Source organism: Saprolegnia diclina (genome assembly GCF_000281045.1).
Source record: "Saprolegnia diclina VS20 unplaced genomic scaffold supercont1.20, whole genome shotgun sequence".
NCBI classification, from domain to species: domain Eukaryota; phylum Oomycota; class Saprolegniomycetes; order Saprolegniales; family Saprolegniaceae; genus Saprolegnia; species Saprolegnia diclina.
The window spans coordinates 258,468-282,272 of record NW_008246087.1 but is presented as its reverse complement, the minus strand read 5'-3'; the positions used below and the strand labels follow the sequence as shown (position 1 = coordinate 282,272).

At 59.1% G+C, this 23,805-nt stretch overlaps 9 protein-coding genes across 9 annotated transcripts in view; 3 read left to right on the top strand and 6 right to left on the bottom strand.

Annotated features, from left to right (window-relative positions):
- Window positions 1-350: 350 nt before the first annotated feature.
- Window positions 351-1,560, bottom strand: SDRG_07080 (hypothetical protein; the record flags this gene model as incomplete). The annotated part of the gene is made up of 2 exons (XM_008612896.1): window positions 351-971; window positions 1,024-1,560. 2 exons carry the CDS (start codon window positions 1,558-1,560, stop codon window positions 351-353), a joined length of 1,158 nt encoding a protein of 385 aa, XP_008611118.1.
- Window positions 1,561-1,714: 154 nt separating this feature from the next.
- SDRG_07079 (hypothetical protein) lies at window positions 1,715-4,392 on the bottom strand (the record flags this gene model as incomplete). The annotated part of the gene is made up of 9 exons (XM_008612895.1): window positions 1,715-1,996; window positions 2,041-2,108; window positions 2,171-2,256; window positions 2,345-3,055; window positions 3,103-3,388; window positions 3,435-3,515; window positions 3,559-3,912; window positions 3,957-4,141; window positions 4,187-4,392. The coding sequence occupies 9 exons, from the start codon at window positions 4,390-4,392 to the stop codon at window positions 1,715-1,717; spliced, it is 2,259 nt and encodes a 752-aa protein (XP_008611117.1).
- A 941-nt stretch (window positions 4,393-5,333) lies between these two features.
- SDRG_07078 (hypothetical protein) lies at window positions 5,334-6,573 on the bottom strand. The gene has a single exon (XM_008612894.1). The coding sequence runs from the start codon at window positions 6,462-6,464 to the stop codon at window positions 5,397-5,399; it is 1,068 nt and encodes a 355-aa protein (XP_008611116.1). The 5' UTR covers window positions 6,465-6,573; the 3' UTR covers window positions 5,334-5,396.
- Window positions 6,574-6,806: 233 nt separating this feature from the next.
- SDRG_07077 (hypothetical protein) lies at window positions 6,807-8,050 on the bottom strand. The gene is made up of 3 exons (XM_008612893.1): window positions 7,935-8,050; window positions 7,032-7,890; window positions 6,807-6,981 (listed from the first exon to the last, which is right to left on the bottom strand). Exons 1-3 carry the CDS (start codon window positions 8,006-8,008, stop codon window positions 6,916-6,918), a joined length of 999 nt encoding a protein of 332 aa, XP_008611115.1. The 5' UTR covers window positions 8,009-8,050; the 3' UTR covers window positions 6,807-6,915.
- A 286-nt stretch (window positions 8,051-8,336) lies between these two features.
- Window positions 8,337-9,391, top strand: SDRG_07076 (hypothetical protein). The gene is made up of 2 exons (XM_008612892.1): window positions 8,337-8,438; window positions 8,486-9,391. The coding sequence occupies exons 1-2, from the start codon at window positions 8,393-8,395 to the stop codon at window positions 9,223-9,225; spliced, it is 786 nt and encodes a 261-aa protein (XP_008611114.1). The 5' UTR covers window positions 8,337-8,392; the 3' UTR covers window positions 9,226-9,391.
- A 20-nt stretch (window positions 9,392-9,411) lies between these two features.
- SDRG_07075 (hypothetical protein) lies at window positions 9,412-14,703 on the top strand (the record flags this gene model as incomplete). The annotated part of the gene is made up of 17 exons (XM_008612891.1): window positions 9,412-9,834; window positions 9,883-10,374; window positions 10,426-10,616; window positions 10,673-10,729; window positions 10,777-10,933; window positions 10,999-11,111; window positions 11,157-11,572; window positions 11,622-11,978; window positions 12,027-12,235; window positions 12,282-12,563; window positions 12,608-12,830; window positions 12,880-13,215; window positions 13,262-13,321; window positions 13,374-13,576; window positions 13,622-13,817; window positions 13,860-13,971; window positions 14,021-14,703. 17 exons carry the CDS (start codon window positions 9,412-9,414, stop codon window positions 14,631-14,633), a joined length of 4,440 nt encoding a protein of 1,479 aa, XP_008611113.1. The 3' UTR covers window positions 14,634-14,703.
- Window positions 14,660-15,588, bottom strand: SDRG_07074 (hypothetical protein). Its single transcript, XM_008612890.1, has 3 exons — window positions 15,370-15,588; window positions 15,248-15,321; window positions 14,660-15,202 (listed from the first exon to the last, which is right to left on the bottom strand). Exons 1-3 carry the CDS (start codon window positions 15,575-15,577, stop codon window positions 14,717-14,719), a joined length of 768 nt encoding a protein of 255 aa, XP_008611112.1. The 5' UTR covers window positions 15,578-15,588; the 3' UTR covers window positions 14,660-14,716.
- A 605-nt stretch (window positions 15,589-16,193) lies between these two features.
- Window positions 16,194-20,122, bottom strand: SDRG_07073 (hypothetical protein). Its single transcript, XM_008612889.1, has 3 exons — window positions 18,903-20,122; window positions 17,956-18,856; window positions 16,194-17,902 (listed from the first exon to the last, which is right to left on the bottom strand). The coding sequence occupies exons 1-3, from the start codon at window positions 20,116-20,118 to the stop codon at window positions 16,234-16,236; spliced, it is 3,786 nt and encodes a 1,261-aa protein (XP_008611111.1). The 5' UTR covers window positions 20,119-20,122; the 3' UTR covers window positions 16,194-16,233.
- Window positions 20,123-22,180: 2,058 nt separating this feature from the next.
- SDRG_07072 (hypothetical protein) overlaps window positions 22,181-23,805 on the top strand; it is a gene marked incomplete at both ends in the record, with an annotated part of 3,084 nt that continues 1,459 nt past the window's right edge. The window contains one exon of the mRNA XM_008612888.1: window positions 22,181-23,731. Within this exon, the coding sequence (XP_008611110.1) occupies window positions 22,181-23,731 (1,551 nt within the window). The remainder of the gene's footprint in view (window positions 23,732-23,805) is intronic.

The window sequence follows — 23,805 nt, the reverse complement described above, 5'->3', positions numbered from 1 at the left end:
GCGACCCGAGGTCCTGCGGCGTCCGGTGCGGCGTCCGGTGCGGCGGCACCAGCGACGCAGGCGAGGACACTACCCGCAGTGCAACAGTAGTAACACGCGAAGACACGGAAGTTCTATGGCGATAAGTGGGCTGTCGACATGGGAGTTGCGCTGCTGTGACGTCGATGCGTGCAACTGGCCAGCACTGCTGACTCCTCGCCTTCTGCTGCGGCGATGGCATAGCTTCGGAGCGTTCTGACCCGAACCAAGGCGCGCTATGGAGGGCAGCCAGTGCATGAGGTCCGAGCTGTATCCCAGGTCGCATGCAACATACATTGGATTTGATCTTACACGACTAGCATCACGACGTACTACATCTCTCGCAGCGAGCGCGCAATGGCTTCGGCGATCTCATCCTCTTCCGAACGGGCGGGCGGTGCCATGGGCGCGGCGCGTGTAGTCGAAGCCGGCACTGCAGGGGACACGGGCGCAGCAGGTGACGGCGTCGCGAGCGAAACGGGGGCACCGAACGGCGACGCGGCGGCCGGCGCTGCCGGCGGTTGGGCGTAGCCCATGCCATAAGGACTTGCGGGGAAGCCACCGCCTTGCATCATCTGCTCCATGAGCTGCGGGTTGGCCATCATCTGCTGCATCTGCTGCCGCATCATCGGGTTGTTCTGGACAGCGCCGAGAGCTTGCTGCAGCATCGCAGGATTCGCGAGCGCCTGCTGCAACATTGGGTTGCCCTGCGCCATTTGCTGGATGCGCGGGTCGTTCTGAAGCATGGACGCAAGCATCGGGTTCTGCAGCATCGCTTGCATGCCCTGCAGCGGGTCACTGCCCAAGCCAGCAGGACCCGACGCCGGCGCTGCCGACGGTGCGAATGCTGGGAAGGCAGGCGCGGCAGCGGGCGCACTGGCTTGGTCGAGTAGGCGCTTGGAGGCGACGAGGTGCTCCCAGTTGCTAGCCGTCGGCACGAGCACAAGAAAGTCCTACAATGATCGCCAGCGTGAGTCTTCTTCGTTACAGGTTGCAGCATTGTACCTCTTCAACGCCAGGGGCGAAGCCCATCGCATGGACAGAGGCGAGGCCATGAGGCACGTCCAGCACTTTCTTCTTCAAGGCTTCGTTGCTCAGACGAATCTTGCGGTACTTTTCTTCGGTCGGATGGTTGACGATGTTTTCGGCCATCTTTTTGAGCGTGGCGAGCGCCGCCACGCCAGCCGTCGTCTGCTTCAAGAGCGGCAAAAGCGACGCCAGCGAGACTTGCGCGGAGCTTGCCGCAGCGGTTGTCGCAGGGGTTGTCGCAGGGGTGGCAGTAGGCGCCGGCGTCGGTGTCGCTGCGGGCATGAGCTTGGCGTTGATGACCAAGTGCACCGTGAGGCCGTCCGTGAGTGCATATGAGGCGAGCGTCGCCTTCTCGTCGAGGACGCGGCCTTGGAAGATGAGGCGCTGGGCCTCCGGCGGGCAGTGCAGGAGCTCTTGCACCTTTTGCTTGAGCTCGAGCACAGTCGCCGTCGCCACGTCGATCTCGACGTCGTGGGCCGCGCCCGTCGTCTGCTTGACCGTCACGTGTGCCATGGTCCGACAAGAGCAATATTGAAATATTTGCATACAAACCGCAAGATGTTCTCGAAGGCCTTCGAAGCAGGCAATCTAACACGTGTTATGACACCCTCCAAAGCGTTATCACACGAAATGTCAAGTTATCTAGCAACTTGACGATTGTGGCGAACTACTCGGTCGCCAAGGCCGCCACGATGGCTTCGACGAGCGCGGCCGTGAGGTCGTCTTGCGATGGCAGCCACTGGATCTCGCGAACGTCATCGACTTCGTGCTGATTGGCCTTGATGCGACCAAGGAGTTTGGTCATGGCCGCCGGGACTGCCGCCGCGACAGCTGCGTCGACGCCAGCTTGGAACTTGCTACTGTGGGTCCACACAACACCGATAGAGCTCGTCACACGACTCTGCGTCTGCGTCGGGACATCCAGCTGCACGTCATAGCGCACTTCCACCTAGAACCCATGAACCCTACCCCGCCTAGGGCTAGGGGTCGTACCGAGAAGGCATGGCCGTCCGGAAGGTCGCCGACGTAGATCTTGGAGCCGTACCGGAGCAACTGTGCGTCTACCAGCACATACATACTCGTTAGTAAGCAACAGTAGCATGTATAGCGTCGCAAGTCGTACCGTTCATTTCGTACCATTGGTACTCGCGGACCGTCGTCGTGGCGTGGCCGGCCAAGCCTTCGACAGGCATCGTAAACGTCTGCTTCCTACAACCATACATGAATGCGTTGCACCGGATAGATGGATAGATGGATAAATGTATAGATGGATCGATGGATAAATGGATAGACGTACCGGACATGGCCAAGCGTGTTGTGGTACGTCCACGGGCTCATGTCGACGTTGACATGCTTGCTTTCGTCGTGCGTCTTTCGGAAGAAGGCGCTGGCGTCCGAGACGAACCACTCAAAGTACGTCGACGGCGTGATCGGCCACATGGTCGCATACACGGTCTTGGTCGATTCGCTTTCGAAGAAGAGAGCCGACTTCCACGGCAAACTCAGCGGCTCGAGCACGTTCAAGTGCTCGACTTGGTTGCGCTCAAACTGCTGCTGCACGTGGCTGTACAGCAGCGTCGGCAGGTTCCAAAGCACTTTGGACGAGTGGTTCCGCGCAACGAGGAGCGCGGCGAGCTGCTGGGCGGCGCCGAGGACGGCGGCCCGGGACGCCGTGTCGATATGTCGCTGAAACAGCGTCGGCTTGCGCCAGTGCACGGCCTTGAGGCACGTCAAACTCACGCGCTTGTCGCTGAGGCTCTTGAGGAGGTACTCGACTTCGAGCGAAAACGTATCGCCAAGCGCCAAGCCGTGGAACTGGACCTTGATCTTGAACGAGAGCTCGTCGTTCTCAAACTTGCACGCGTGGTACTCGTCGACCGACCCGGGCGAGATCGGGTAGCTCACGAGCCGGACGTTGCCGAGCGTGGGGTGGCCCGACCAGCTCCCGCATGCGTCTGGCAGCATGACGTCGTACGCGTCGACAAACAAGTTGGTCAGCGACGACATGCTACACTCTACTTGAGACACAAGGCAAAAGAGAGTGCAACGACGTACGTCACATTCTCGAGCGTCTGCGTCAAAATGGTCGCAAAGGACGTCGACTGGAAAAACGAAGCCGTCGCCGACAGCCACGGCAGCGTCGGTGCGTCGCCGACAAACGAGTCCCGCGCCGGCGACGACGACGACGACGACGACCGCGACGGCCGAGGCTCGTTCGCATCGGCGTCCTTCTTGAACGCGACGAGGTCCGAGGCGTACCGTACGCAGAGCGCAGACGCGTAGTTTTTCGAGAGCGAGAGCACGCGGTCGCCTTCCTTCAAGCGCGTGGAGAGCCACATGCCTGTAGGTATTGATGAGACACAAGCAAAATGGCGGCGAAGAGCGACCTTTGCCAAAGCGCGCCGAGCAGAGAATCAAGTGGATCGGGCATGAGATCGCATCGTCTGGGGCCATGGACGGGACGTCCGCTACGTGCTTTCGATAAGGGCATACTGCACGAGGAAGAGGTACCATTTTGAAGGACGCGGAAGGCCTCCCAGTTTTGCAGCTTCTTGGCCGACACAACGACCATCGAGACGACGTTTTGCCCGAGAAAGCGCTGGGTCGAGAGCGAGAGGAGGCCCCAATGGTGGGTTTTCCCGCGGACCCAGATAAAGAGACACGAGTCGTCCGGGCGCGCCGTGAGCTTGAGGCGGCCGTCGACCGATTTCACAAAGTAGCCCGAGTTGACTTCTTGGAGGTAAATGGGCTTGGACTGGCCGCTCACGGCGTTGAAGCCCATTGTGTGGTCGCGCAGACCAATGCCCACGCCGGCAAAGAGACTGCTTTGCGCAGTCGAGATAAGCTCCGACGAGTTGGACGCAGCTGCATATGGCATCAGACAAAGATGATGCGAGATACGATCCTACCAGAGCTCTTGCGGTACATGACAGCCTTGTGGACAGGCGAAGCAGCCGGCGACGAGTCGGGCGACGCCTCGTGCTGTGCCAAGGCGCCTTCCGTGAGCGTGGTGGCCGTCGACGTTGCCCGCGCCTTGCGAGGCAGGCTCGACGACTCGATCGCGACGTAGACAATCGACTGGATCTTGAAGAGCCTAGACTGTATTCAGAGGCGAAAGCCATGCAGGCGAAGCGCGTACAGCTTGTCAAAGATGGGACCGAGCGACCGCTGCTCGGCAACGACAAGGATCGAGACCGAGACGGGGAGGATCATGAAGAAGATGGTCTCCACGTACGTAAAGGCAAGGACGACGCGCATCCAGAACATGCCGAAGACCGCGCCCATGGCGATGCCAGCGCTGTGGCCGAGCGAGAGCGCACCGACGTCCTTGCCCCGCCGCCCCATTCTTGCGCAAGCAAAACTGGTACGCGGCAACCGGATACACTCTCTCGTCCGGTTGACGAAATGCGTAATCGAGGCAGTGTAAGCGCTTATGTTCGGCATTGGCCGAAAATAACTTGGCACAACGATTGCGGTCTGGGGCAACTTCAATCATCATGCTCTTACAACAGCGAGCTGGTCCCATAGCATACTGGTGCGATGTGCTTACTCCAAGTACGGATGAATGACTACGTCGACCGTGCTGGCTCGATCTGCACCGCATCGGCCTCACGTGCGCGTCTCTTGTTCACGGCATCTGCCGAATATTAGACCTAGACGCAAAGGTGACGCATCTCATAGCACCTCCCTCCCTTATGTACGATCAGCAATCACGCTTGCTCTTGGACACTTGGTTCGTACCTGGCATTCCGGTCTTTCTATGGTTGCACTGCGCTTGGTGTGCTCAAGGCCGACGCCATGCTTGCACGACCTTTCACTGTGGCAGGTCACGAGTGCCAACGTAATACCCGTTCAGATCATTCGTGTCGTGCATGCATCGACGCTCAATCTGTGAAATCTGTCTGCATACAAATGCTGCGCTTCGCACGAGACTTCAAGTCCATTGCTCCGGGCGCACTGCGGCAAACTCCAGACGCAACTGGCGCACACGACACATGACACGACCACTTCGTCAGCGACCGCCTGCCAAGAAGCTATGACCGAGGAAGAAGCCTGGTAGCAAGACGACAGTGCCACTGCCATCGCGTAGAACCTCTGTCGCTACGTCATTATATATCTCTTTGGTAGCCGATGAAGTTGTCATTGGGCTTGGCGTACTAGAAAGGAGCAACGATAGCATGCATAGCGCGCATCGTTCAGCTCGTACCACTGGTTCATGGCGTGCAGTCTACGCTCACTTCATCATCGCACTCGCCAACTCACTGGTGCGTTGATGCCAATTCCGCTGGTTGATTCCTGCCTTTTCTGCATGCAGGACAAGAACAGTGTTTTCAAACAGAATATGACGTCTATTGGGCAGGTAGCGATGCGGGCATGCGCTTGGCGTGCTCGTTCCAGAGCAGATCGCGGATCCGCATGTAATACCTCTTCTCAGCCACGTCAATGCAGCGCTCGAGGTCGCCTTCGTTTCGGTGGGCCAAGAGAAACCGGACCACGTCTTCGCGGCCGCGGTACGTTGCGCCCTCGAGTGCTTTGTCTGTGCAGCCTTCATGGCGGTGGCGGTGCAGATAGGCCACGACGTCGAGGTGCCCACCTTCGGCCGCGCCGTCCATCGCGAGCGTCGTGCAGCCTTCGGAGCGCGACTCGTGCAGGAAGGTGACGACGCGCAAGTGGCCGCCTATGGCTGCGTAGTCCATGGCAAAGCGCGTACACCCTTCCGTGCGCTGCGCGTGCAGGTACAAGACGACGTCGAGGTGGCCGTTGCACGCGGCAAAATCCATTGCGTCGACTGTCGCGCCGTCGTCGCGCTGTGTGTTCGAGAAGCGGACAACGTCCAAGTGGCCGTTGCGCGCGGCAAAGTTGAGCGCAGCCATGGAGCAGCCTTCCGACCGGTGCGAGTGCAGGAAGCGCACGACGTCCAAGTGCCCGTTCTCGGCCGCGTAGTCCTTGCCTTTGCTCGTGCAGCCCTCGTCTCGGTGCTCGTGGAGGAAGCGCAGCACGTCGAGGTGGCCGTAGCACGCCGCCGAGTTCATGGCCTGGACCGTCGCCGGGTATCCGAGTTCGTGGACGAAGCGCACGAGGCGGTGGCGGCCAAAGCGCGCTGCGCAGTCGAGCGTCTGGGCCGAGACATACGACCGGCCGCAGCACGCGAGCCAGCGCTGAATGAGATCCAAATTGTCTTCGTAGATGGCAATGTGCAGCAGGAAGCGCTTGTCGGCGCCGAGCCAGTTGAGCATGAGGTCGAGGCCGCCCGAGACGCGGTCGCCGCTCGGCAAGAGGTAGTCGCCATGGTCGCGCTTCATACTCTTCCACTGCAGCACGCGCGGGCGAAGATCGCCAAAGTACCCGTCTTGGTACGACACGATCGCATCCAAGAGCACGTCGTTGAGGAGCACGGCGCGGAAAGGCCGGCCCATTCGTTTTTCGATTTCGATGGGCACACCTCCACAAGATGATCGTACCACGACATGCGATTTGACAGGATTAAGACCAGCGCTTCGCTGCCACAGACGCCATCGAGCTGGCATATATACGCAGCTCGACCTTATGCATACGCAAGTGCTCTGCTAGCGACGCTATGCGCTCGGTCACGCGTCGGTCTGTGGCTTGGATCCCTTGGTTGATCGGGGTCTTCCAGCATTTCGCCGCATTTCCACGCGTTGTGATTGGTGGATTTAGAAAATTCGAATCCGCGATTTTCTGGATCCACCAATCACAACGTATGAAAATTCGAACGGTCCAAAGGGCCGGGCAACAGGACGCAACAAGGAGACACCTTGTGGTGCTTGGGGTTAATCCTTGGGCGCGACGATAATCACGCATATATTGATTTCGAGGCCGGATGCACAAACAGAACAGCAAGTACGCCTACGCATTGCCCTTGCCCTTCTTCTTCTTGTTCTTCTTCTTCTTGCCCTTGGACGCTGTCGCCGCCTATACCACGCGAGCCTTAGCGAGAGACAGATAATGAGGTAGTAACAAACCGGAGCGGCTTGTTCGACAGGCTTGTCGTCCTTGGCGTCGTCGCCTTCGTTCGAGGCGTGCGAGCTCTCTCGACTGCGAGAGAGCTCGGTGGAATCTTGTTCCGAGATGGACGATTGGGTGTGCACCAACTTGGCCTGGGGGGCCGCACTCGCGGTTGGCTTGGACTCGTTGATCGAGGCTTGGCGCGCGACGGGCGATGTAGCCTTCTCGTCCTGCACTGACGCCTTCCGGGCAACCGGTGACGGCGCCTTCTCGTCTTGGACTGAAGACTTCCGAGCGACCGGTGATGGCGCCTTCGCCTCCTTTACGGGAGTCGCGTCGTCCACACCCACCTCGGTCCACGAGCTCTTGCGGCTCGCTGGCGATGCGACCTTGATAGGGGACGCAGGCGCCGCAACGGGCGTCGGAGGCTTGTTGACCGGCGACGGAGTCTTCTCAAGTGGCGAAAGCGCCTTGGCGATGGGTGATTGCGGTACGGTGAACGAACCAGTTGGCTGCGCTGCCGGCGCGGGTGCCGTGGGCTGCACCTGTGGCTTTGTGGCATGAGTAGCGTCCAGATGCGCCTCGTCAGCGACGTCCGTCGTCTTGCGACTTGCAGGCGCTAGCGAAGCCTCTGCCACATCTCTTGGCGGGCTTGGCTCGGGCTGCAATGGCGCCGCCACCGCAATCGATGGCGCCACGGCCACGGGGCTTGGCTCCGTTCGCGGCGGTGGCATCGGCTTGGTCTCGATCGGTGCTTTTGGCGCCTCGTACGTCGGCTTGGTCGGCGTTCGCTTCTTCTCGACAGGCGCTTGGGCCGTGACGTCGGGCGACTTGTAGCTGCCGGTCGGCTTGGGTAGCTCGCGCGTCACCACGTCCCTACGAGCCTCCATGACGCACCCACTGCACTCATCTCAACGAACTTGTGGGCCTTGGGCAGGAGCTTCTCCTTGGCCTCGTAGCCCGCGTCGTCTTCCTTGGAGAAGCAGCAGCCCATCGTCCGCTGTCCCTTCGCAAACCGCAAAATAGGCAATCTTTCGATTCTTGACTCTCTTGCTCTTTGTATACCAGTTGAAGCGCGCCACTGCCAAAGTATCATTGGCTACTCCAAAGATATCTTGCCGATTATTGACCAATCACGTCGTAGCTCGCACGGCCATCGGCGGGTCGGCGCGCCACGTACGTAGCCTCGGCCATTAGTCTGAACCAAACCATGTCAATAGCTCAAACCCTAGCTAGCACTGGTACAATATGGAGTATACTTGCGGCTATATGACCACAAGCCTTGTATCGACGGCCGTCTTTAGTTGCTGCATAACTGTTGGCGCCAACTTTTGGCACCTATTTAAAGCGACCACCGGACCGAAGCAGATCGAGCGCGATGGGGTCGACGCTCTCGACGTCCAGCGATCATTGTTGCGGCACTGGTGCGTCCATCGTCATAATGTATTAGCTGTCTTCACGATGCGTGCAGAGGCAACGCGCACGACGCCGCCGCCCAGCCGCGACGAGCTCAAGCTCTCGATCGGGTACATCTCACCGCACACAGTACCGCTCCCATCTCCATTGTCACCCACTGCGTCGCCTTCACGTGCAACCAAGTCTCCGATGCTCGAGGTTGATATCGACGCGGACGGGCGCATCGTCATTGCCCCGGACACGGCGCCGCCTGTGAGCTGCTTGGTCGATCCTGTCAAGCGCGCCAGCTCACCAAAAAGATCTACGAAACGCGTGCGCTTTGACACCAAACGCATCTTTGAAGAGCGGCTCAAGACGGATTTACCGCTGGCGTGTTCGACGAGTCACCTCGTCCTCCACCGCCGCTACTCGGTGGGCGGGTCGGGAGAAGCGCTGCGTCTCCGGCAACATACCGACTACGTTATCGTCGACGACAAGGAGCCGGTATCACCCGTGCGCCCGTCGGTGCTCTTGCGACTGCAAGAAGAGCGCGACAAAATACACAACGAATGGGCGCACTGGGCCAAGGGCTTCAAGGTCCCGGCCAAGTTTACATCGCCGCCTCGGCAGACCACGCGGCCCGTGACATCAGTGCCCACGCTCGAGCTCGATACGACAGCGCGTGACGAGCCACCTATTCTGGAGCCTCCGTCGCCTCGCAAAGCCAAGCGGAAGGACAGCTTGGACGGGTCCTTCCGCTCGGTGCCACGCGCGGTCGCCAAGCGCAACTCGAGCGCCTTTCTCCGACACGTCTAGCTCGTTGACGCCCAATCCTTTGACATAATACCCGATACGTCCGTCTTGTTCATTGCATGTAATGATACCACAGGGCAATGCGACGGGCCAACTGCATACGTGGTGATCTCGGTGATGGAGTCGAAGGGACAGGGTTCAACATCGCAAGCGTTTCGATCTTTCCAAAGATTTTAGATCGTGTAAGGGATGCTCGTCGCATGGCTTGTCGGAGTCGTGGTCGCTGGCGCGGTGCGCGGCTTCGACTTGGCCGCGTCGGTGCTGCAGCCGCCGCACATACGCGCCGGCTCGGCCTACTCGCCGACGCACGCCAACTTTTCCATCTTTCTCGGTGCCAACTTGTCGCTGGCCGACTTTGATGCGACCAAGACGATCTTTCGCAATGTCTTGGCCGATATGATGGCCGTCGACGCAGCGAATGTGCGCTTCACGCACATTGAGACGCCCAGCTTGGAGCGTACGTCGCGTGGCAGCGTTGTGCTGACGCTGGCGGTCGACTACCTCGTGCCGTACGCCTGTAGCAGCGTTGACGGTAGCGTCGTCGCCGCTTCACTAAACCTACGAGCCAACCTCTCGATGCCCGAGGCAAGCGCGGCGTGCAACCTACTGCCAGTACGTCCACGATCTCACGTTAGCCGATTGATGCAAAATATGGTGTAGACGTGTAGCGGGCTCTGCGTCGCGGTCGGTCCGGCGGCAGTCGACTTTAGCGAGCAATCCAAGCGCATGCGCCAAGGCCTCGAGCTCGGCTATGCGACGCAGACAGGCGAGTGGCTCACGCTAAGCGAGATAGCCTCTTCTTACCACTTGTACCCGGACGGGACCCATGCTTTGCAGCTCGAATCGGGCTCGAGCGTCGCGCTATTGCCCTCTGCTTACCTCGCCATCGATGTCGCCTTGCGTGATGCAGACGGCGCCGATGCCATCGCCGTCGTCTTTGCGATCGTCGCGTCGCTGCGTTCGAACGCGCTGCCGATGCTAGCCAGCAACGTTCGCTCGCTCCCGCTGTCGCCGATCCCGCTCGAAGTCTACGGCTTGGCCTCGGTGTCGCTCTTGCGACTCACAATGACCGACGCCTCTGTTCTGCGGCGGTCGTCGATCGGCGCGGTGGTGCAAACGGGCGCGTGGCGCGCGCTCTTGCCAGCCAACATCGTCCGACAAACTTGCATCAACTACTTGAAAAGTTGATACTGTTGTCTCTAGTCGGTCGTCGCCGCTGATGTCAACTTGGATGCGTCGCAGCCGTTCGTGCAAATGCCGGCGCCCGTGTACAGCCACCCGCTTTTGATCCTCCGCACCGGCTGTGCGATCGCGCTCACGGACCTCGAAGGCAACGCGTCGTCGTTCTTTGACAGCGTTGCACGGGCATTGCCGTCGTCGCTCGGGCTGCAGACGTACGCAACCATTTCAAAATGATACATACTACTAGGTGAATGGGTGGGTGGTGTAGGGGCCTGTCCGACACGCGACCGCTTTTCGCTGACATTTCGATGGACGTCGACGCTTCGTACGTTTGTCTGTAGTTAGTAGAAGAGCCGACAAGGACTCATGTAGCGTGCTGTCAATCGTGCTGCCTCTCGTGGCCAATACCGGCGCGCCGAGCCTTGACGACGCCTTTGTCATGCGCCTCTCGCTTGCGTTCTGGAACACGCCTTTCTACTGCAATTTGTTTCCGTCGGCGACGCTGGAGCTGCCATCACCGCCGTTCCAGGTATGCTTTTGCACCTATCCAACCTATCCAGCGGTAATACGAGTACTATCCAAGCTGTGGTATAGACGTCGTACGCGACCTTGGCACTGACGTTAGAGATGCATGCGCCGTTAAACCCCTTTGTGTTTTACCGACTCAAGCACGCGATTTGGTCGCTCCTGTCGCCCCTCGATCTCGGGTAAAGCTCCGGTAGCTTTGTTTTCTTTATGGGACTATCGCGTAGGTACGCGGACATTACGGTGGGGAGTGCGTCGTCAACAGCGGCCTTGACGCGGATGTACACCTTGTACATTTACTACTACACGATCGACCAGCAGCAAGCGCTGCCACCTCTCTTTGCATCTGCGGCATGGCCCGACGCCTTTACAGCGTCGGTTGGGGCGTGGGCCGTGTTGCAGTCGACGCAGCTGCAAGTGCCAACGTCTAGTGTAATCGACACGACGACGTACCCGGGGTCCTTCTACACCCCACCAGCACCCAACGCTCGCATTTCCCCCTTTACGATCACGAGGGTGGGCTTTGTCCGGCCGTTGCAAACGCGCTTGTTTCGGTCGCTCACGTCGCCGAGCAATGCGCCGACATCGACCAGTGTCCTTGTCGCAGTCACTTCGGGCTTTGCGTATAACGCATTCTACCTCGGTACAAGAGAGAATCAAATGCAATAACTTAACTTGACGAATGTGACTAGATGCGGTGAGCATGGGCGCCATTAACGTGACGTTAAACGATTTCACGCCGCTCGGAGGACAAGTTGCACCAATTATCTTGGCCAACCGAACGACGCAGTGGGCATTTCTGAATGCAGACGCCTCTGCATCAGCGATGGCGTTTTGCGTGCATCTCAAGCAAGTGTACGATGTACTGCTACTCTCGATGAGCGACGACGCGTTGACCGTGTGCGTCGACACGTCGACGGCGTCGACGCAAGTATCGATGCAAAACAACCGGCCAGACGTACTCGACGCAACGTACGCGATCACCAACGCCTACACCGTGACGCTGACGCTCCGCGATGTCTCGGCGCGTCAGCCTTATGCCCCGAGCGGTGCGCACGGTACCTGCTCATGCTTCCACGTCTGAACCAATGACATAGCGGCTTGCCTCGGGTGTCAAAATGCCTTCTTGCAATGCCGCAGTGAGCCTACGTGTCGTCAGCTCAGCGCGTGCTTGTCCGCTACATCTATGCCAACGCCATTGGAGCGGTTCACGTGGTCCCCGGCCTTCCTCACAGCGCTGCAGGCGGCGGGTGTCGGCAACTCGGCCGACCTGCTCCCGGCGTTTGCATTTTGCCACAACACCACGGTACTTCTTCTAATCGATTCGCTGGTCGGATACGTCATTGGTGTAGGACGCGACACCCACGACAATGGCGGCGTGGGCCAAGTATGTGGCGGGAATGCAGTGCCTCGGCGTGAACGCGTGTCCGCTCAACTGGCTCGGCGCACCCGACACGTCGAGTGTCTTCAGTGCTGTGACGTTCTCGGTGGCTTCAACCGTGGTGCGTGACACGGTGGCACTGTCGACGACGTTGACGCGCCTCGTTGTTTCCGTGGGGTCGACCAACTATGCGTTCCCGAATGTCTCAGCCTCGACCAACTTTTCGGTCCTGGCGTCGGTGGTGCAGGCAACAGTACGATACACCAATGTCGATGATGCTGCCATTCAACGACGTAGGTGTATGCGGGTGTACCTTTGAATGTCCGACCGACTGTCGACATGACTTGGCTTGCCTCGCGTCAGGAGCTTCAAATACAGTACACGGCGATGCCGCCACTGGCGCTTCCGACGCTTGTGGAGCCGCTCAACGCGGTGCGCTCCGTGCTCTCGACCGGCAGCCTGCGCGTCAACGTCGTGCCCTACGACGCCTATGCATGGACACCGAGTCTCTCAAGCTCTTGTACTACGATAGCAATATTGTCGCCGTCATTATAGGCATACTTGTGTAGTGATGTACGATCCGCTGTGGACCGTGACGCAATGCGCAACCGATTTCAACCTCACGTCCAGCTTCCTCAGCGGCTCGGACTACCTCGGACACCTGGCGATCGAGACCGAAGCCCAGATCGAGCGACTCGTGGCGACCTTCTTACCGGCCACCGCGGTGACGTGCCTCGCTTCGATTCCTGGCGTTGTCATGAACGCGTCCGTGGAGTTGGTGCTCAATGACGTGCACTGCGCCGCTTTTGTGGCCTACCCCTGGACGTCGCTGCTCAACATGTCGAACGCGTCCGCTCTCCAGGTCGCTTATACCGCCGACGTCTGCCCGCTCTACACAACCCACGGTCTAGTGTCATGATAGTACTTGTGCCCAACGAATATGATGTGTAGGCAAGGCGTGCATTGAGACAGTAGTCGCGCCGACGATCGCGAGGCTTTTCGAAGCGGCCGGTACTGTTCCATCGCTCTGCTTTCGTGTTTGCGGGTGCTGAGACCGCATCAGGTGGCTGCTGCGACCCGTTCGAGGCAGTGCTGCAGAGCAACTACTCGGTCGACAATGCGACGCAGCTCGTGCGCAAAGGCACCAGTTTGTTCTTCTCGGCGCTCTGTGCACCCGCACCGGCGTGTGCGTCGTCGACCCCGTGTACGTCGGCGCTGCTCGCGCAACTGGCCCCGCCTCTTGTCTCGACGGCGTGGTTTGAACCGGTAAACTTGCGGTGCGCTTGGTGCTGTGTCGCAACACCGATTTAGATTCTGTGGTCACTGCAAGTGAGTTCGAGCCAAGTGAGTGCGCTCTGGGCCGGCGAGACGGTGGTGACGACGTCGGGCCGGTCCTTCTCCTTGTACAATGCGACAAACTGTGCACTCGATGGCTGCGGCGACGCATGGAATGCGCTGTGGTCCTGGCTCGCGACGTTTCCGGTCTGGTCGACGTACCCCATGACACGTACTACAATGACTTTGTGTATCTATACGCAGCATCTGGTAGAGGACAACTTGTCCAACCTCTTTGCGCCCAACGCGTCGCTGTGCGTCGAGGGTCCGCATCTGCTGCAGCTGGCCAACGACATTCTCGACATGTGGCACCCGTGGCCCCTGTCGTACGCTCCCTCAGTAAACCTTGCGTATACGAGCGTGGTTATACGGTAGGTGGTCGTGGCTGCGCTCGTGGACGAGCGCGTTGTACAGCAACTTGGACTACATATTTTCGACTTGGATGGACAACCAGTGCTACCACATTCCTTTTCGCAGCCCAGCGCCGACGGCAACCAGTAGTACTCCTCTACCAAGTGTCAACAGCTCGACGAATGCCACGGCCTCAGGCAGCGGCTCGGGCTCGTTCGACACCATTACAGCACCGCCAGTGACCGCGAGCTCCAGTGGTAGCGGTACGGCACCGCCAGCATCGACCACAGAGCTACCCCGCGCGACGCAAGAAGCGTCATCGACGTCGGGAAGCAGCTCGTCAGTGGCCGACGCGCCGCCACCGACAACGACGGAGCCTGTAGCGGCAAATCCACCGGCAGGAGCGGGCAGTAGCTCTGCCGTCACCGAGACGCCAACGCCGACGCCAGCGCCTGCACCGACGGAGCCTGTAGCCGCAAATCCACCGGCAGGAGCGGGCAGTAGCTCTGCCGTCACCGAGACGCCAACGCCGACGCCAGCGCCTGCACCGACGGAGCCTGTAGCCGCAAATCCACCGGCAGGAGCAGGCAGTAGCTCTGCCGTCACCGAGACGCCAACGCCAACGGACGGCAACTGAGCACAGCGCTCAACCCCACTTCCCACCGTGACTCCATCAATAATCCATATTTTCTCTTGCGTATCGTCAATGGGTTGCTTCATTTATCGGCGCAGGTGGCTCTTCCGGCGGGACGAAAAGGCCGTCGAGCTGGACGACGGGTTGTTCATGGACGACTTGAGCCAGCAGTTGCCTTGGTTGACCGTGTACCCGACGCACCCTTGCATGGCGCTGCACGACGCGCAGCACGCAGCCGCCTGCGCCGCGTGGTCGCCCGAGACGAGCGAGTGGCCAATGTCGTTGCCAAAGTAGTCGATGTTGGCTTCGACGCGCCCGCATGACGCGCCGTCACCACCGCCGCCGTTGGGACAAAAAGTCACAAGGAAGGCTTCGTCCATCGGGCACGCGTGCGTCTTGGTGTTGTCTTCGGGAAAGAGGTACGTGTCGGGCGCCGTTGGAGAGAGGTCGACGAGCTCGTTGCACGTGCCGCTGCCCTTGTGCTTGGTGGGCGTGACGGTCACGGGAACGTTGTAGCCCGACTTGCCGCCCGTCTTGGCCTTGCAGTCGTCGTAGCTCTTGCAAAAGCCCGGCTACATTGCGGTGAGCCCCCGGTGCAGTACGATATAAGAACGTACGCCCGGCGGGATGTTGCTAATGTCATACCACACAAAGTTGAAGCCCGGCGTGTTCACGAGCGAAAACTCGACCACTAGCGTGCCACGTCACCATACACACCGGCAGATATTTTAGTACGTACAGTTGGCTTCGTCTGTCGCCGTGTGCTTGAAGAGCCCGTGTTGACCGGCCTCGAGGCGCACGCCGCAGTTGGTCGTTGCGCCGGGCGCAATGTCGCAGAGGTGCACCGAGCCGCCGCCGTGGAGGTTGATGGGGTAGCTGCACTTGTTGCTGAACGAAAATTCGGCCGCCGACGCGAGGGCCGTGAGCAGCGCAAGGCGGTGGAGCATGTTCCGCTGCGTGGGAAAAGCGTAAATGAATAGCGCGCTATCGAAGCTTCCACGAGGCGGACGCGTCGAATCGGAACGCCATCTGTTTTTGTCGACTGACGGTTTGTATGCAACCCTACCCCTGGGTTCGACCGACGACCCGCGAACGGCTTGGTCCATCGATCCGGAGCATTCGACACCTCCTCGGGACGACGTATTTACATCAATTCCATGGCGCGCTAGCACTGGATCGTGTGACGTGACGCGGGGGCGTGTGACACCCCAGATGGTTTTGTCGAAGCCGAACCTTGGGTTTGGTTATGGCGCCGTCGCCACGACGTTCTTGGACGAGGGGTCGTTCAGGCATTTGTGTGGACAGAAGGTGCAAGTCTCTTACCGCTGCGATTCTTCAACATGACTACTGATACAAGTGACATTGTGTACAATTTGATTCTTCGATCACAGACAATAATGAGACGGCATGGTTTCGGTTAAAGACACATGTTGTGCACAGGGGAGTAGACGTTTCAAGCCGCCCGGTGATCAACGACCAGCGCCCGACGCGCGCAATACATTGGTAAACGAATGCCTCGACTTGGGGACTAGGCATTTCGTTTTTCACACAGAAGTATAAGAATGAGGTTGATAATACATAGATATTAACCCAAAACAAGGTTTTACATTTGGAGGTGCGCCTGCTCGGCGAGCTTGGCGAACGACCCGTCTGGAATCGCCAGCAGCGCCGTCGGCGTGTCGTACTCGACCACACGACCCGCATCGAGCACCAGAATCATGTCCGAGTCGATGATCGTATCGAGTCGATGGGCGATGATGAGCATCGTGATACCGACAAAGCACTCCTTGATGGTCGCCTGGATGCGCTTGTCCGACTCGAGGTCGATGTTGGCCGTCGCTTCGTCGAGGACGACCACCTTGCTCTTCCGGAGCAAAGCGCGCGCAATGCAGAGCAGCTGGCGCTGGCCCACGGAAAAGTTGCTGCCGCGCTCTGCCACCTTGTCGTCCAGCGACGCAATGCCGTCACCCAAGTGCACTTGCTTGAGGACCGTCCAGAGCTCGTCGTCGGATGCCGACCCTGACGGATCCAAGTTGAAGCGCAACGAGCCAGAGAAGAGCACTGGGTCTTGCGGGATGATCGTGAGCCGCGACCGGAGCGTCGTCACCGACACGTTGGCGATGTTGACGTCATCGATGGCAATCGATCCGGTGGCGCTCGGCACCATGCGGAAGAGCGCGGCCATGAGCGAGCTCTTACCGGAGCCGGTGCGGCCGCAGATGCCGACCTTGGCGCCCGACGGCACCGAGAACGACACTTGGTTGAGGACGAGGTCGAGGTGTTCGCGGTACCGCATCGAGTAGTCGTTAAAGGTGATGACACCCTGCGCCGGCCACGACGCGTCGACCGTGACGCGATCCACGGTCGCGTCATCTTCACTAGGCAAGGCCTCGTAAGCGCTGAGGCGCTCGACCGACGTCATGAGGTTCTCGACTGTGTTGAGCATCATGGCCATCCGCGAGAGAAAGCCCGAGAGCTGCGACGCGTACGTCAGCGTGAGGCCGGCGGCAGCAATACCGATCGAGGTTTTGGTCAAAATGCAGATGAAGGCGACGCCGGCGATGATTGCCGCGCTGAGCCAGTCGAGACGCATCTGGAACCAGCGGGCCGAGCAGTTGTAGAGAAAAGAAAAGCTCACGTAGTGGTCCAAGGCTGCGCGTTGGTTGGTGAGGAAGGTTTGCGTCATGTTGAACGCGCGGATGGTGGAGAGACCGCTGAGCGTCTCTGAGACCAAGGTCACGACCGGTGTGCGGCTGATGCTCTCGAGCCGCTTGAGCTCGCCCGACGTCTTGTTGTAGTACTGCTGCACCTTGTAAAAGAGGAAGGCGAGCGGCGCGTAGACGACGAGAATCCACGGCGTCGAGATGACGCACACGATGAGGACCGCCACGATCTGGAAGAGAAACTGCAGGAGCAGCAGACCAAAGTACGGCAGCTGCGAGTCGGTTTGGTCCAAGTCGCTCGAGAACCGGTTGAGGATACGACCCATGGGCGTCACGTCAAAGAAGGTCGGGACGGGCGCGCCAATGACCTTGTGCAGGAGCATCGCATGGAGCGACTGCGAGCACTTGATTGCGACCATGAGCACGTACAGAGATCGACCGTAGACGAGGAAGACCGAGACAACCGCGCACCCGAGGTAGATGTACCCGGACGAGAGCTTGGCCATCATGGTGGTGTGGTTGGACCAGTAGCTCATGAACCAGTCGGTCATGGCCAGCGCCGTCTGCGAGACCGTAAAGAACGTGATGATGGACGCTGCAACGACCGCCCTGCAGGATATACAGTTAGCCTTCCCGAGGGCTAGTCCATGAAGAGACAGTACCCGTTGTAGCCACTCGAGCCAAAATATGTCTTGTACGTCTTGGCCGAGACGGCACCCTTGGCGCGATCTTCCTTGTCCATGAGCCCGCCGCCTTTTTTCGGGCTAATCGGCTTGGCCGTCTTCTTGGCGTCGTCCGTGCTATCAACCTTATCGGCATCTGCGTCTTCCGTGGACGAGCCCGATTCGGTGAAGTTCATCAGATGCGGGAACGTCGACTTGAGCGACTCGTACGTGCCGTCGCCGACGATCGACCCGTTGTCCATGAGCAGCACACGGTCGGCGAGTGGCAGAAAATGGTAGTGGCTGTTGAGCACCAGAACCGTCGTCTTGCCCCCAAGGAGGCCGCGAATGCACTCGTGAAAGACCGCAGTTGCCACGTGCACGTCGAGGGCGCTGAGCGGGTCGTCGAGGAGGTAGATGTCGGCCTTGCGGTGGTAGACGCCGCGGGCAAGGCTCACGCGCGCCTTTTGGCCGCCGCTCAAGTTGATACCGCGCTCGCCAATCTCGGTCGCGTCACCGTCCGGTAGCATCGCAAGGTCCGGCTCGAGTTGGCATGCAGAAAGCACCGCGTTGTAGTAGTCGTCGTCGCAGTCGGAGTGGAAGAGAATGTTCTTCTTGAGCGTCGCGTGCTGGATCCAGGCTTCTTGGTTGACGTACGAGATGTTGCCGATAACGTGGCGGACACCACCGACTTGGTGGATCTCGCCGAGGATCGCGCTGACGAGACTCGACTTGCCACTGCCGACGGGGCCGACCACGATCGTGAGGCTCCCGGGCGTCAGCGAAAACGTCAGGTTCTGCAGCGTAAGCGGCGGCGCCTCCGAGACCGTCGCTGGCGCGGCCCAGCTGAACGCAGCGTCTGTCATCTCGACTGTCGACGGGCCTTGTTGAATCGCGAGACCTAGCGCACATTGAGCTACAGCACACAAAAGGAGAGAAGCGCGTACTCGAGGTCGCGATCTCGTCGGACGACAAGTACTTGCTGATGCGCTGGCACGACGCGACCATCTCGGACGTCATCATGACGGCGGTGGAAAAGACCGTGCACGGGAACCGCGCAATGTTCATGTAGGCAAGCGCCGTGAATGCGACGGGCGACGTGAGCTCATTGCCAAGAGCGACGTAGACCATGAGGCAGATTGCGAGCGAGATGACGGGCGCAATGTACAACACGACCGTGTTGAACACCCGCCGTGTCTGGTACGCCTTGAGCAGCACGAGCTCTCGGTCGCGGATCGCCGCCAGCTGCGCCTCCAAGCTGGCCTCCCACGCGTAGAGCTTGACGACGCGGATGCCCTGGAGCACTTCGTTGGTGAGTTTGACGCGCTCGGCTTGGACCTTGAGGATATCGCGGCGGACCTCGCCGACCTTGCGTCCCGAGACAAAGCCAATGTAGAGGAAGAGAAGCATCACGGCGCCGCCGCAGACACCGACGACCGCGCCGAGTTGGTGGCCAATCATAATGTAGACGGCGACGAGCATGACGGGTCCGATGACAGCCCAGTAGCCAAAGCTAAAGCCCATAAAGATACGCTCGGCGTCGACGGACGCAAGCGTGACGACCTCGCCGGTGGTCATTTCTTGTTTGGCGAATCCCGAGAGCTGAAGCGTCTTGCGGAAGACCATGTCGATCGCAATGGACTTGGCGTTGCAGCCCGTGTGCGTGTTGGCGTACTGCGCATAGTCGATGAGCGTCACCGAGAGAAACGAGAGGAGCGTGAGGAGCGTCGCGAGCACGTAGCCGTTGTTGATGTGCATGGACGTGTGGACGACCGGGTCTTCAGCGAGGTACTGCAAGATGGACTGGATCAAGATGGGCTGCAGGAGCATGATACCCGCGTACGCCAAGTAGAGGAACAGGCCCCCGAGGATCTGGGCGCGGAACGTGTGCCACATTGTAAGATGGATCCGCGGCACGGGCTTCATCTTCTCGAGCGCCCAGTGCTTCTCAAAGCGGTCGTAGAGTGCGTGCGCCGTGTCATGGGCGGGTAGCGGCCACGTGTCGGCCTCGGTGAGTGGCGCCGTCGCACCCCGCTTGATAAGGCCGTCCATCCATGCGATCGTGAGCACCGAGACCCAGCTCGCGGTTTCGCGCGGGTTGGCGTCGCGGACCTTGGGTGGCGCGCTCGCCTTGGGCGATTGCACTGCGACGTACTCTGCCATTTGTGAAATGCGTTTCGAAAGTATACTCAGATCAAGTGTTTGTTCTGACAACAACGACAACGACAGGTGTCGGACCCAAGGTTGGAGTGATACGCTGCTGGCGAATCGACGTAATACTACGAACATAGAACCAAGTCCAAAAAGCTACTCGAGCTAACTGCTTCATGTGTTAACGTGGGGTTGACAATGCAAGGCTTTTAGATCTTCCTGTTGGCGTGGTGCTAACGGACCATCATTCGGCCTCCGAGCGTTGGTCAATCCATCGGTGATGAGATTGGCATCTTGAAATTCGGTTGATCTTGCGCGCACTACTGTACACTAGCATGTAGTATTGCACAGATCTTTGTAGTCTTCATTGTACAACATTGTCTAGTGCACTATGCACCTAGATACACATGAGAGTAGAAGGCTTGGGTGAGCGGCAATGGTGTCGGTGGTTGCATCCAACCTTGGAATGACAGGGAAACGATTGTGGCAGGAGCGACAACAGGCGACGTCAGCGACGCTCTGCCATTTTCATGGCGTGGCATCGGCCTGTCGTCGCAAATACATTTTGAACGATTTGCATCGCACTGCATCTTGCTGCTGCACTGCGCTTGCACACACCTGGTGTGATGCGATGAGTCTTCGCGATGGCTGCAAGAGCCTCACATGAATAGCTCAGCTGTGTACATGAATCAAACCGACAAAGCTCAATAGAAATCGGGAGGCACGGTCCACTCTAGCCGAGTTTGCAAATACATATACCGGTACGTAGTTGGCGTAGCAGCTACGGCCTCTAGAGCGAGCGTTGCTGATGACGCGTGTGCCAGTGGACACACGCCGTCCTCATCTCTGAGTATCAGTGGCACAGCCTGTCTGGGAGGAAGCGATGACGGCAGGCATCAGAGATCGCTAATCTGCGACTGCGTTGTCGTAGTCCACGCCATTTTTGTGCGATTACCGGTCGGCAACTTCGCTCGAAACTCGAAGGCTTCGTTGGAGCACCTAGATTGCCTCCGACACGTGCATGTCCCACAGGCCCCAAACTTGGCTTTTTTTTTAATTAAGACTACAAACCCAAGTTCATTCGCCAGATTTTATTTAAATGGAATCACATTACACTCAGCCAAAGTCAACAACTGGGACGTAAATCCCACGTGCAATACGAAGGTGCTTTGTCAAAGCCGCCATGTGGTCGTGTCGGAAACTCGACGGTAAAAACCACACACGTGTGAAAAGGCTTCCTACGTGGCACCACGCTCTGCGACTGCGAGCGCATTTCTTTCGTCTTGTGCACGAGGCGCGACCAGTCTCGAGAGGGTCCTTTCAACAGATTGTATTGTGCAATATATGCTGATAACGTCGCCAAAACACTCGCTGGTTATCTCACAAGCTACCAATCAAAGATGAGCCCACGCAGTACGTCGCAACAGAACTCTGAAGCCCAAGTGTCGGGAACAACAATGCGTCTCCCATTACTGTACGCTGCTCAAAGTGATCCGTACTTAGTAGATGTACACCCCACCTTACACAGTGAACGGAGGTTCAAGAAGCTTTGCCAGCCATCCACAATAGCTCATTGAGCAATAACGAGTACCTTGATCTAGCACCCCTGTGCAATTGAGCGAAACATACGTAAAGCCGAGGCCAAGGACTTGCAGGGCCTAGGTAGAACTACACGATAAAAACACGCAGGAGCAACCACCTGTCGACTTTGCGCACGCATCGACTGCAACACTTGTCTCGAAGCACTAGCGTTCGTTGCCGATGGAATGCGTGTTCATGAAAGCTGCACAGCATAAGCCCCACTTTTCCAATACTAGTACACTGCGCCGCCATGGCGCGAACCCTATTCTGCGCCCTGTGTGCAGACTTGCAGAGAACGAGAAATGGAAGGAATAGGTGAAAAATGTGATCAAGGTGAAAATAACACAGCTGGTGTGATCGGCGCTTGGACAGGCGCTCGCCAGCTGGGGGCGGTTGATGCCGTGGCGCTCGATCAGATCACCAGCTGGCACTGTTCCGAGGTCCGCAATCCTCGGCGTGAGTGGCTCATCAGTCTCCAACTTGCCTCGCACCAATGACATCGTACGCTGCCGTCAAGTCGCCGACGGCCGTCGAGGCCAGCGTCTGGGGCGAGAAGGCCCACCCGCTCGAGCGCGCTAACTGGTTTGTCAACGGCACCATGGGCTGGATCACGCCGCTCATCACGCGCGGCGCCAAGAAGACGCTCACCGAAGACGACGTGTGGCCGCTGCCCTTTGCCGACACGACGCAAGAGCTCCATGCGCGCTTCATTACCGAGTGGGACAAGGAAAAGCACCGCCCGACGCCCAAGTTTCACCGCGCGCTGTGGTACGCGTTCCGGTCCCGCGTCTCGTTTAGCTTTTTCCTCTTCTTTCTCTACGCCGGCCTCCAGCTTTTGCAGCCGCTTCTCATCAAGTCGATGCTCGAGTTCCTCAAGGCGCCTGACACCAAGACCGTCACCGAAGGCAACCGCACGGTCACGGTGGCCGCCGAGATCCACACGTCGCTGCACATTTCATCTGGGTACGCGCTCGCCATTTGGCTCACGGTTCTCTCGTTCGTCTCGGTCACGATCATCGACTACGCCCAGTACGCAACGTCGCACCTCGGTATCAACGCCAAGTCGATCATGATCGACATGGTTTGCTACAAGACGCTGCGGCTCTCGGGCTTTGCCAAGCAAGAAATGACGACCGGCGAGATCGTCACGATGGCGTCCGTCGACGCCGAGCGTCTCTCGATGGGCTTTATGCTCGGCTACTGGGCATTTGTGAGCCCGATCATGCTCGGCGCAGTCTTCGTCATGGTCGGGAACGAGCTCGGGTGGCAGGTCGGCCTCATCGGCGCCGCCTCCATCTACATCTTCCTCTACGTCGGGTACATCTCGGGCATGAAGGTCGGCGAGGTCCGCCGCGACCTCCTCAAGGTCCAAGCCGAGCGCGTCAAGCTCACCAACGAAGTGCTCCAGGGCATCCGCGTCGTCAAGCTCTACGCGTGGGAGGCGAGCTTGGAGGCGCAACTGGCCGAGATCCGTCTCCGCGAACTCGCGTTCCTGAAGTCGTACCAAACGCGCCGGACGTTCAACACCGTGCTCATGTACATTGGCCCCGTCTTCTCGCTTGCGCTCTGCCTCATGTACTACGTCGCTCTTGGCAATGAGCTCACGCTCCCCATCTCGTTCACGGCGCTCGCCTACATGAACACGGCGCGCATGCCGTGCACGATCTTCTCGACTGCTGTCATGTCGGTGGCCGAAGCGATTGCGTCCTGCCAGCGCGTCAGCAAGTTCCTCATCTCGGACGAAGTCGAAGTGCTCGCGATTGAAGCCGGCGACGCCATGGTCAACATAGCCCACGGGGACTTTAGCTGGGCGGCACCGGACGCATCGACGACGACCGACGTTGTTGTCGACGCCAACGCTCAGGCCGACGCGGTGACGCCGTCAACTCTGACGCTCAAGAACATCAACCTGCAGCTCGAACCCTGCAGTCTCACGATCGTGGTCGGCCCCGTCGGCAGTGGCAAGTCGAGTCTCGTGAGTGCGATCCTCGGCGAGATCCACCAAGTCGGTGGTGTCCGCCATGTTATCGGCAACATCTCGTACGTCAACCAAGAAGCCTGGATCCAGCACGCGACGCTCAAGAAGAACATTCTCTTTGCGACCGAGTTGGACGACGA